The 11,859-nt window shown below is 43.3% G+C and overlaps 1 protein-coding gene across 13 annotated transcripts in view; it reads right to left on the minus strand.

The window, feature by feature from the left end:
- Nucleotides 1-11,859, minus strand: part of SRPK2 (SRSF protein kinase 2) — an 86,613-nt gene that overhangs the window by 64,536 nt on the left and 10,218 nt on the right. For 2 of the 13 annotated variants that reach the window (XM_083575095.1, XM_083575090.1), the window contains exon 1: nucleotides 1,015-1,211. The exons of 9 other annotated variants lie outside the window; for them this stretch is intronic. In XM_083575095.1, the coding sequence (XP_083431221.1) occupies nucleotides 1,015-1,156 (142 nt within the window). In that variant the 5' untranslated portion in view covers nucleotides 1,157-1,211. Of the gene's footprint in view, nucleotides 1-1,014; nucleotides 1,213-11,859 lie in introns of those variants that run through there. 2 more of the 13 variants (XM_083575100.1, XM_083575094.1) reach the window with 2 other exon arrangements.

An 11,859-nucleotide genomic window follows, 5' to 3' on the forward strand; every position in this document is an offset into this window, starting at 1 on the left:
AATAAAAATAATAGTGGGAGGACCTAGCCTTAACATGCAAGTTCCAGAATATACACAGTGTAAACCAAAGTAGCCAACGCGGTGCCCTTCTAAGATCTATCAGTCCCAGCCAGCACAGCTAATGCTCAGGAGTTACAGGAGACATACTCCAAAACACCTGGAAACCATCAAATTGGCTACCCCTGATCTAAACCACAATTAAACAGTAAAGCTAAAACAGCATAAAACAAAATTCAGACATAAAGTAGCAGCAGTGACAGAAATTCAAATGCGTAACAATACACCTCACCCTGCTCAAAAAGTCTGGGCAAAGAAATGTGTCCTTCACCTAACAGTGAAACTACATCAGTGGTCATAAGTAGCTTCCACTGTTGGAAACTGAATGCTACACTAAGTGGAATCTTGGTCTGATCCAACAGGGTTCTTGTGGGTTTTTGGGAAAGGCTGCGAACATGGGGCTATACAAATTTATAATCGTGTCTGAACTTTGATAGCTCATTTACACATATAATTCACCACCCAAATGATTAACATGTGCATGCATGAACCATTATTTCAATAGTGAAGAGTAACAAGCACAGAATAAAGCATTCAAATGTCTGTAACAGCTAAAAAAAGTACCGTATTTTTTGCTCTGTAAGACTCACTTTTTCCCTCCTAAAAAGTAAGGCGAAATGTGTATGCGTCCTATGGAGCGAATGCAGGCTGTGCAGCTATCCCAGAAGCCAGAACAGCAAGAGGGATTGCTGCTTTCACTGCGCAGCAATCCCTCTTGCTGTTCTGGCTTTGAGATTCAGAATTTTTTTTCTCTTGTTTTCCTCCTCCAAAAAACTAGGTGCGTCTTGTGGTCTGGTGCGTCTTATAGAGCGAAAAATACGGTAACGAGATCAGCATCCAAGGTTATCTCCAGATGGAGAAACATACGTAATATGTAGTGAGGTTCTAGGAGAACTTGGGAGAGTTTAATTCCTTGTTGCTGATGAAATACATTTTGATAATGATAATTAGCTTTACCTAAGAACATATCAAGGAATACAGAGCTGTTTTGTGAATTTTCCATGATTCCTGGGCTCTGAGGATTCAACGTGCTTCTGTATTGTTGTGGGTGTCCTTCTCCCCAGCCATTTCTTCCTTCGATCTTCCTCCCTCTTTCCATGTATTTTCTCTCTCACTGTTCTGTAACCATGTGAATTCTTCCTGAACTTACTACCTTGCCTGAATACTTAACTGACAAACCACCCTTTTGTTCACTGGACATATTGTGACATCAGAAGGTGCTGGGGCAGTTATTGAAGATGTAGGCCCCCACATGCAGGCTTTTTGCATATATATTTAAGGTACCCTAAGGTTATTGATGGGACATGGGTGGCGCTGTGGGTTAAACCGTAGAGCCTAGGACTTGCCGATCAGAAGGTCGACAGTTCGAATCCCCCTGACGGAGTGAGCTCCCGTTGCTCGGTCCCAGCTCCTGCCAACCTAGCAGTTCGAAAGCATGTCAAGGTGCAAGTAGATAAATAGGTACCGCTCCGGCGGGAAGGTAAACGGCGTTTCCATGCGTTGCTCGGGTTCGCCAGAAGCGGCTTAGTCATGCTGGCCACATGACCCGGAAGCTGTACGCTGGCTCCCTCATCCAATAAAGCGAGATGAGCACCGCAACCCCAGAGTCGGCCACGACTGGACCTAATGGTCAGGGGTCCCTTTACCTTCACCTTAAGGTTATTGATTTCTGTATGAATTGGAGCATTGTGTTAATATTGCTGAGTCTAGCTCTATAACTGGCCTACCCTTCACTTCTCCCTCTGTTTTTCACAGTGACTTCTCTCTCTCTCTCTCTCTCTCTCTCTCTCATGATCATGATAATGATCATTTATCATTAGTTCTGGGAGATGTCTGCATTTTAGGATGTGTGATATATGGCATCTTGCTATGTGTAACATGTAGTAAGAAATACTGACCTTTTCTACCTCATAAATAGCGGGAACTGAAACAAAAAGTTGCAGTATATTCCTTCTAAAATACCGTATTTTTCCGTGTATAAGACACCCCCATGTATAATACACCCCCTATTTTGGGGACTCCAAATTAAGAAAACACCCCTCAGCACTACCCATGTATAAGACGAGTCCCAATTTTAAACCTAATTTTTTGGTTAAAATAAACTAGACTTATACATGGAAAAATACGGTAAGTTCGCTTGTTTGGGTTCCATAAGAAGAGCGCTGCTTGATCAGAACAAAGGCGCATCTAGCCCATACTGTTCTCAAAGTGGCCAGCTAGTTGCCTATGCGATTTCCACAAGCAAGGTCTGGGTGCAACAGCGCTCTCCCCACTTGCAATTCCCAGCAACTGGTATTCAGAGGCACAGTATCTCCAACAGAAGAAGTAGAACTCAGTCACTGTGGTTTGTCGTGTCAAGAATGCAAACCAGAACCAGAGGAGGAGGCCAAAGAGACAAAGGCAACGGCACCAGTTTTCAAAAGTGCTTTTTTAATTTCATCTATTCACAAATTCTCAATCATACAACATGTCCACACACATTCTGCAGGGATACAGCTGCCAAAGATAGTTGCTCTGTCTTAACTAGATGGCCAGTCTAGTAGCAGAGAGGGATGAAGCAGGGTGATAGTGAAGTTTCACATTGGTCCTTGCGGTGCTGCAGAGGTCTTCACCCCAAAGTTCTTATATTCTCTCTGTCCTTTCGACTGATGTGTTGGCTGTAGGGTTCCTTTTCGATTGTGAAGGCTCTTATGTCTTACCTTATCAGGGTACCTTTACGCAAATGGACACAACCATCCAGAAACACGATATTTCTTCTTCTTCCAAAGAAGGAAGTTAATAAAGTCCTGTTTATAGCCACAAGTCACTTTTTTTCTTTTAGCATCCCTACAGAACCCCAAGTATTTAGACATCCATCTCATATATACAATAATTTTTTTCTCAAGTTTTACTGCCTGTGTAACTTTTTCCAAATGCTGTTTAAAAAAAGCACATGAACCTGACCTTTAAAGAGTTTGTAAGTAAACCAATTTTAACTTAACAGGCCACCCACGACAATTGGGATAAAGCACCCACTCAGGTGGCGTAAGTGTAAGAGGCAGCACTCTGCCCATCCCACCACTTCTGCCACTGAGAGGGAGGCATTCCCAGGCGTGTCATTGCTGCTCATCTTCCTCACCCCCGGGGGGGAAAGCCAAGTGAGTAGCAACACTCTGAGGAGCACCTGGCTCCTGCCGGATTCAGCAAGAGCCAGAGTGTGGCAGCAGTCCAGTGGGGCACAGAAGGAAGCAATTTCCATTTCACCTCAGATGGCAAAATGGGAGGGGACATCGTTGCCCAGCTAGTTCACACCAAAAATTGTGACACAGCCACTCAAGATGATTGACAGTTTAGAAAAAGCCTTTGGATTTACAGAGATAGCAATGTCCTACTGGTTCTTTCCATGCCACTAGGTTCCTATTATGTTGGTGATAGATAAGACCAAGCTCTCCAGCTCACCTGTCTTGGCTCTGTGGCTTATATAAACAGCCTCTTTCTCCAAACATTTTCAGCACATATGTTTTACCTAAGGTATAATTGCTACAATGTGCTCCTGCACCCTCTATGCCCAGTTTTACCCCTCCCCATTTTTCATTTCCCCTCTAATTCCTGGGGGATGATTTGTTCTAAACTGCTTGCTCCTTAGTTCTCATTGCCTACCCCCTGCAATCAGTTTAATAGTTGATCTAACTTAAAATAATAATAATTCAGCATCAACAGTCCAGTTCCAACCCTGTTTGAGCAGAACCTGTCCTTTTTCTACAGACCTAGCTTGTCCCAAAATGCTCCCCTGCTTCTAAGAAATCCAAACCACTCCTCCTGACACCATTTCATCCGTATACTGATGACACAGCTGTGTCTGTCTAGCTGGCCCTGCACATGGTATTGGTAGCATTTCAGAGAAAGCTACATCGAAGGTCCTGTCTTTCAACATCCTTCCTAATAGTCTAAAATTCACTTCCAGGACTTTACAATTCCCCACATCATTGGTGCTAAAATGCAGCATGACCACTGACTCCTTCCTAGCACTATCCACCAGGCTATCTAGTAACATCTGTAAAATCCTGCCAGCATGGCCAACAACATGGGGGGAAATGACAGCTTCCCCACCTCTGCTTTAAAACCCACATCTGGCATATCTGGGAGACATTTTCTTTTCTCCCATATGTCACTTCACTGTCTGTTGCTACACTTGCATTGTACTCCCCAAGGGAGCTCAGCCTAGTTACTTCCCTGGCATTACTTTATCAGTCAAGTTTAAAAATAAAAAGCTTTGCCAAGGCTTGAGTGGAAATGTGCCAGATAGTAATTTCAGGAGCTGACTATCGGGGACTATTGATGTTAACATTTTTCACCACTGATTTATTGGATTTTTATTGGGTGTTTTTTATTCTCTTCATATCTGCATTGCATTTTTAAAAGTAGTAAAACATCTCAGCTGCCTTCAGGAAAAGAACGTGTGGTTCATACAATATTTCAACTAAATAAACCTGCCATCTGTGTTGCATAAAATTTTCGAAGAGAAAGTCTGAACCAACAACTTAATCTCAAATAACAACAGATTAGCTAAGATAAGTAAAGGTTGTAGTTGCCATGGGACACTGCATGATGTCACTGCACTGCCATGGTAATCTCTAGGGAGACATTTATGCTCCTCTGGCCTACTTATTTTAAAACTCCCACCAGTAATACAGCACCATGCTGATAGCACCCCCACATTAGCATAGAGAGAGACAATTCACATATGGCGATAGGGAAAAAAACTCTGAATTGCTCTGGGCAGCCACACAAAGAACAAACTGCCAGGCTGTGATACACCATAGTGCCCTCTAACCAACCTTCCACAGTCTCTGATGGCAAAGAATGCGTTTCATCCAAACAAGTAAAAATGCCTGGCGATCAGATGGCTTATATTTTGCGAGACTTACAGCCAGATCCCATACAAAGTTAGATATGCCTAAACTCTCTTGTTATGTACTGAGTTGAATAGGATCCAAACTGCAGTAGTCTGACTGGTCCTAGAACAATAGGATCCAAAAGGCAGCAGTCTGATTGGTCCTAGAACAATAGGATTCAGAATGCAGCAGTCTGATTGGTCCTAGAACAAGGCAGCAGTATGATTGGTTGGCAGGAACCACCCAATCATGCTCCAGATAGAAGTGAATCCACAACCTGATTGGCTTACAGTAGAATTCCGGAATTAGCCAATCATGTGCAGCCCATTGTGTAAATAATGTATATAAAGCAGATACTTTGAGGGGACTTTCATTCATTCCTCACCACTATGAGCTGAATAAAGAGCATGAAATCACTTTGCGACTCTGAGTATATTTCATCTCTCTTGGCACACCTAATTATTCATACTATCAGCTGCTACCACAGCAGTAAAAACAGCCTGAACAGTGCACTGAAAAGGAAGCTGTGCTTCCCAAGGCAGTAGCAGAGAGAAGATGAACAGAGATAGAGAGACCTCAAATGGAACAATTTGCTGTGCATATAGAAAGCCGGGTGTGTGTGTGTGTGTTATTCTGCTTCTTAATGTTCCAGCAAAGGAAGCAAGGGGTGGAAGTAGGCAAGGTAATCTTTTTTAAAGGGGGGAGGCGTTTTCTCAGTATGCAAATAGGATGGGGTCAGGTTAGGAGGGAAATTCTGCTCTTTAGCCCAGCAACTAAAGAAGCAATAGGAGGAAGCAGAAGGGCAGGTTCCCTTACTGGAAAGATGGAGAAGCTGTGACCATCCAGATGTTACTGAACTACCACTCCCATCATTCCTGACTACCGGTCATGCTGTCAGAGGCTGCTGGGAACTAAAGTCCAACAGAATCTGGTGGGGGCACAGGTTACCCATCACTATAGTAGGAATGGCCATGCTTCCCCCTCCTGCTGCTGCTTTAGTGCATTTTGGTGTGCAAAGGCTTGCCTGCCTATCATTCCCTTCAGGAACATGTCCCGCTGCATAAAGGTGTATATTTGCTTGCATTTCCATCCCGTGAGCTGAAGGGACAGCAGGGCTTGGTTGAGGAAGACTCTCCAGGGTGCTCCCCATTTTTTGCAATTTCACATATGTGCACAGGGACTCAGAACGGAACCCCCATGTAAACAGGGAGTCACCTGTAGATTGAAATTGATATATAGTTCATATCATTCCAGAAAAACCTGCAGTTCAAAGACCACATTGCCCAAAAATAGAATGTTAAGAGACAGGCCAGAAATTCTCCAATACAGTAGAATTCAGGGAGTTTCTACAATAAATTTATCATCATAACCTCTTTCAAACTTGCTGAGACCTCACCTTCTCATAAGGAGGCATTTACCACTCCCACAATTCACTCAACTAGTATTGCATGTTTAATACAGGTAATTTACCTGAAAACGTGTAATTACAACTTTGAAACAGCCCAATCTGAGTGGTATTTTATCTATTGTTACTAATTAATTTACTGAAACAATGCATTTTTATAAATAGAAAATGTTCTGTCCCACTTCACTACCTGACAAGCAAGATCAATGTCTGAGTCAGAAGAGGATGGGGCAAGCAGGACCAGAACCCACACTTCACATAGATTTCTAACCCTTCAGCCATTATAGCAGACAGACAAACACTGTGTCACTTAGATCATAAGTTATTTCCACAAGAGACCCTAGATCTGTAGAATACCACAAGTCTGAGATGCAAGAAGTCTCAGGTAAAAACCTTGGATATGATCTCCCACTAGAAAATGCTAGGATGAGCCCCAAAATGACATATTGTGATAACCTATCAGGGAAGTAATGCATAGGCCAGCTCTGAGGCTTCTCTCGTAGAAAACCCCATTTCAAAAACAGCCAAGGCATGTTTCACAGGGAAACAGGGCAAACTGGCAAACAGGTAAACATTTTACCAAACATAATACTGGAATGAGTTCTGAGTCAAACAATTACAAATAATTAAATCAAAACATGGGCTTTTGTAAATCACAAAACAAAAGTATGGAGGGGAGAGGTTTCTTGCCCTGGCTTTTCTGCAGCTATTTTTAAGTTCATATTTCAGTTAATCTCACATCTGAGTCATCCAACTGGTCCTTCGAGATAATGAAATCAGCAAAACCTCACCCCCTTTGTATTTCAAGGAGGGGAGAAACAAACAGAACACGCCCCAAAAAAACCCCATACTGTGCATTTAAAGCAAGAGCACAAAATCTAGCATTTCCTCCTTTACTGTGAAGCTTAATAAAGTAGGAATGAGACAGATTACAGTCTGAAGAAAGAAAGAAATGAAACCTCGCCCTGACCTAGCCACTGTGATCCCCGCGACGGTCACCTCCAGACTGGATTATTGTAACTCGCTCTACGTGGGGCTGCCCTTGAGACTGACCCAGAAACTCCAGCGGGTGCAGAATGCTGCAGCGAGACTCCTTACGGGGTCCTCGCTGCGAGATCACCCGGTGCTATACCAGCTGCACTGGCTCCCGGTGGAGTACAGGATCAGGTTTAAGGTGCTGGTTTTAACCTTTAAAGCCCTATACGGCCTAGGACCCTCATACCTACGGGACCGCCTCTCCTGGTATGTCCCACAGAGAAACTTACGGTCTTCAAATAAAAACATCTTGAAGGTCCCAGACCACAGAGAGGTTAGGCTGGCCTCAACTAGAGCCAGGGCTTTTTCGGCTGTGGCTCCGATCTGGTGGAACACTCTGTCACAAGAGACTAGGGCCCTGCGGGACTTGACATCTTTCCGCAGGGCCTGCAAGACAGAGCTGTTCCACCAGGCCTTTGGCCAGGGCACAGCCTGACTCCCTCCTTCGGCAATCTTTGCGGAGCTCTGGCCCAATGGTTGCCAGTGGTTTGTTTTGAATTAATTTTATAATGAATGATTTTAGAGTGTTGTGTTGTGTTGTACTGTTGTACTGTTTTATTGTTGTTAGCCGCCCTGAGCCCGGCTTCGGCTGGGGAGGGTGGGATATAAATAAAAATTATTATTATTATTATTATTATTATTATTATTATTATTATTATTATTATTATACAGTGGTACCTCGGGTTAAGTACTTAATTCGTTCCAGAGGTCCATTCTTAACCTGAAACTGTTCTTAACCTGTAGCACCACTTTAGCTAATGGAGCCTCCTGCTGCTGCCGCGCCGCTGCTGCACGATTTCTGTTCTCATCCTGAAGCAAAGTTCTTAACCTGAGGTACTATTTCTGGGTTAGGGAAGTCTGTAACCTGAAGCGTCTGTAACCTGAAGCATATGTAAGCCGAGGTACCACTGTATTTTGAACAATGATGAGAGATCACACATTGGAACAGGTGCTATTTTGTACCATTTGATACCTACACTACTACTCCTGATTTCCCAAAAGACGGCAGAGGTTTAGGATCAGATGGGCTGCCTTCCCAGGTTGACAAGAAATACCGGCCCTCACTTTCCTCTGCATCACAAGCAGAAACCATAAAGGCTTAAAGAAATGTTTCAATGGAAATACCAGTTATAAGCAGCACAAATGAAGCTCCAGTTAGTTAAGGAAAACCAAAGTTATTATTGCAATCCTATATACAGCAATCCAAGAGCATGTCCCATTCAACTAGGGGGCTTACTTCGGAGCAGACATGTGGGGGATCACACTGTAGAACACTGTAAGGACTTCTGTAATCAGATGTACACACTCTCTATGGGGCAGCATTTTGAGATCATTCTCTAGTCTTTACATATTCAGAAATCTATAATAAATATCACCCAATCAAGTCCAGCTTTCAGGCACTAATAAGAATTAAAATCACTTTACATTTTATAAACTATTTATCTGTTCAAGAGATAAACCCCTCCAGTCACTTCCAGATGATCAGCGAAAGAAAATTTACAGAAAGCAGGACTTTTTTCGTTGTTTAAAGTCTGCAAATGACTAATACTGGCATGTTTTGACAAGAATGCTAGTAAAAATTTAGGTAAGGTTATAATGTCTATGGATTTGAGGTTAGCTATTGCACTCAATATATTTTGAAATGGATCTTTTTTCTGTCTTGAACTGGACTGAAAACAGATAACCTATTGTAAAAAAAAAATTTTTTTTTAAATCATTTATTCAAAAGTTACAATACAGCTTTGTTCACTTCCATAATATCATGGAATGTAATTCTCTCTCTCTCTCTCTCTCTCTCTCTTTCTGTGTGTGTGTGTGTGTGTGTGTGTGTGTTTTACTATAATCGGTTTCCTATAGTTGCCCTATGTCTTTTTATCAGAAGGCACATTAATGTTATACTAAGATATAATTTTATATAAACTGAGGGTTATATTAAATGTAGGATTAAGCAGATCATTCTTTCAACGCAAGGATTTCTCCTTGTGCAACAGAGCATACTTCCCCTCTTCTCTCCTATGCACCCCCTAAATCTGTTCTAGGATTCTCCCAACCCTCTGAAACTGATTTAGAGACAAAAAAAAAAAAAAATTTCCTTCCAGTAGCACCTTAAAGACCAACTAAGTTAGTTCTTGGTATGAGCTTTCGTGTGCATGCACACTTCTTCAGATACACTGAAACAGAAGTTGCCAGATCCTTCTATATAGTGAGAAGGTGGGGAGGGGTATTACTCAGAAGGGTGGTGGGAATGGGTGATTGGCAGATAGCTGTGATGAGCCTGTTGACGACTGCCAATCACCCATTCCCACCACCCTTCTGAGTAATACCCCTCCCCACCTTCTAACTATATAGTAGGATCTGGCAACTTCTGTTTCAGTGTATCTGAAGAAGTGTGCATGCACACGAAAGCTCATACCAAGAACTAACTTAGTTGGTCTTTAAGGTGCTACTGGAAGGAAAAAAATTTTTTTGTTTTGACTATGGCAGACCAACATGGCTACCTATCTGTAACTGATTTAGAGACAGCACATGATGCATGCAAAAGGGGGGAGCCCCATTATGCTAGCACTAATCCTTGTGCTGGTGCAACTATTTAGTTGAATACCACCCCGAACATATATTTGATGGCATTCTCAAGCTCATTCAACTGTGTTTAGACTCGCTACTACACATTAAGAGAGCATATTTATTTGTCATCTTAACTACCTGGTAATGAATTTAACATGATTAAAGTCTTCCCCTAAAAATCCTTCACTGTTTTCTGAACTTCAGGAGGTAATGCCTCCCATTATGTAGCCAAAATGGCAACACCAGCCCAGAACAGGGAGGGACCGTTAAACTGGAGGGAACCCCAAAGTTTGCAAGGGTACAAAGCGTCTTACAAAAAAGCATGAATACCCCAATTAAGATCTCTGAGCCATGAGGTGTGAGGCTAAGTGGGGAGAAAACTGATGACTTGAATGGGGGGGGGGGAGAGAGAGAGAAGAGAGAGAGAATGAATGAGAACAAGTGGTTGGATTGGAACAAGAGGGCAGCACTCAGAGCTGAAAGATCCATTGTCTGTACAGGTCAGTTCCTAATACATCCCCAGAGACAACAGTGAGAGCTGCCGAGACACCGATAAAGAAATCCAATATTTTAATGTTGCTGGAATTGAGTACCCCAGGGTGGAGGACCCTAAAAGGTAGCAAGCAAAGAGAAGAGTTCCTGCTCTTTCTAACTCAATTATCTTTTTTGTGTGAAACATCTGAAAATGAAATACTGCTAATTTTAAAGCAAGTGCAATTAATTCTCCCTGAACAGCGAGCTGAAAGACACCGTGGCTTCAGAAAGAGTGTCTTCAGGCAGCCGTGTAGTATAAATTACAGAGAATACTGCAAGTCTGGCTCTGGATAGCTTACAGCACTTTGTTTTTCTTCAATGGTAACAAACTCCTATTACAATGGGGACTGGCCTGAAGATTAGGGAGTACAACAACCGTGCAATATTATCCATCGCTTTTAGCCCAGCCTGCAATCCTGGGATGAGTAGTCCATAACACTCCTGTAGTGTTAATCAGTATTATACCCCTATTGAAATTTGGAGGGTTGCGCGGAGAGAAAGTAGCCTTGCAGCACATGCCACTGTTAATTTTGCAGGTTAGAAGTGAGGCTGAGGCTAGTTTGGATTATAAAAATATCCCTCATGCTTTTCAGGTTGCAGCAAAGGTCAATTCATTCAAAGTGACCCATCAGACCTCCTCCTGGACCAAATCAAGCCCTCAATTGCACTCAGAAGAATGACTGCCCATTAACATACATGCAGAGGGATGTACTATTTGAAAAAAAAATTAAAAAACTTTGCACATGAATAACCAAATTAGAACACTGATGATAATTTAGGGTTACCAGACGTCCCCGTTTACTGGGGACAGTCTCCAAATTTGCCAATAAGTCCCCAGACACATTCCATTCCCGAAATGTCCCTGGATTTCATCTAATGTCCCCAGGAAACGCAGCAGTGGCAGTCTCAGCATCCCAGAGCAGTCGGCTCTGGCTGGCTTCAGGAGCTGCTCGGAAGTCCTCATATGATGGCGGTGCAGGGACTCTAAGACACAGCTTCCAAGCTGCCTCCACCTTCCCTGACCCCAGCAACTAAGCTGTGAAGGGAGGCTTCATGCTGCCTATCGGAGCAGCCTCCCAACTCCTACTTGCGTGCAAGCAGGGCGGGGATGTCTCAGTTAGGCAAGGGAAAGCCTCCCTTCCCAGCTGAGGGATCCCCGCCCCCTCCTGCTTGCACGCAAGTAGGAATGGGATTGGGGCTGCTCCGATGGGAAGGGAAGCATCGAGCTGCCCAAGCCTTGCCGCTGCTGCCGCTCTCTGCTCTCCTTCTCCGCCTTCCATGCCTGACCCACCAAACTCCTTCCCCACCACCACCACCGAAGAACCAACAACTCAGGGGCTGCCCAGGCTCATGGAGAAAGGAGATAGAAGCCTCGGAGGAAGGGGAAAT

Source organism: Podarcis filfolensis (genome assembly GCF_964270895.1).
Source record: "Podarcis filfolensis genome assembly, chromosome: 10".
NCBI classification, from domain to species: domain Eukaryota; kingdom Metazoa; phylum Chordata; class Lepidosauria; order Squamata; family Lacertidae; genus Podarcis; species Podarcis filfolensis.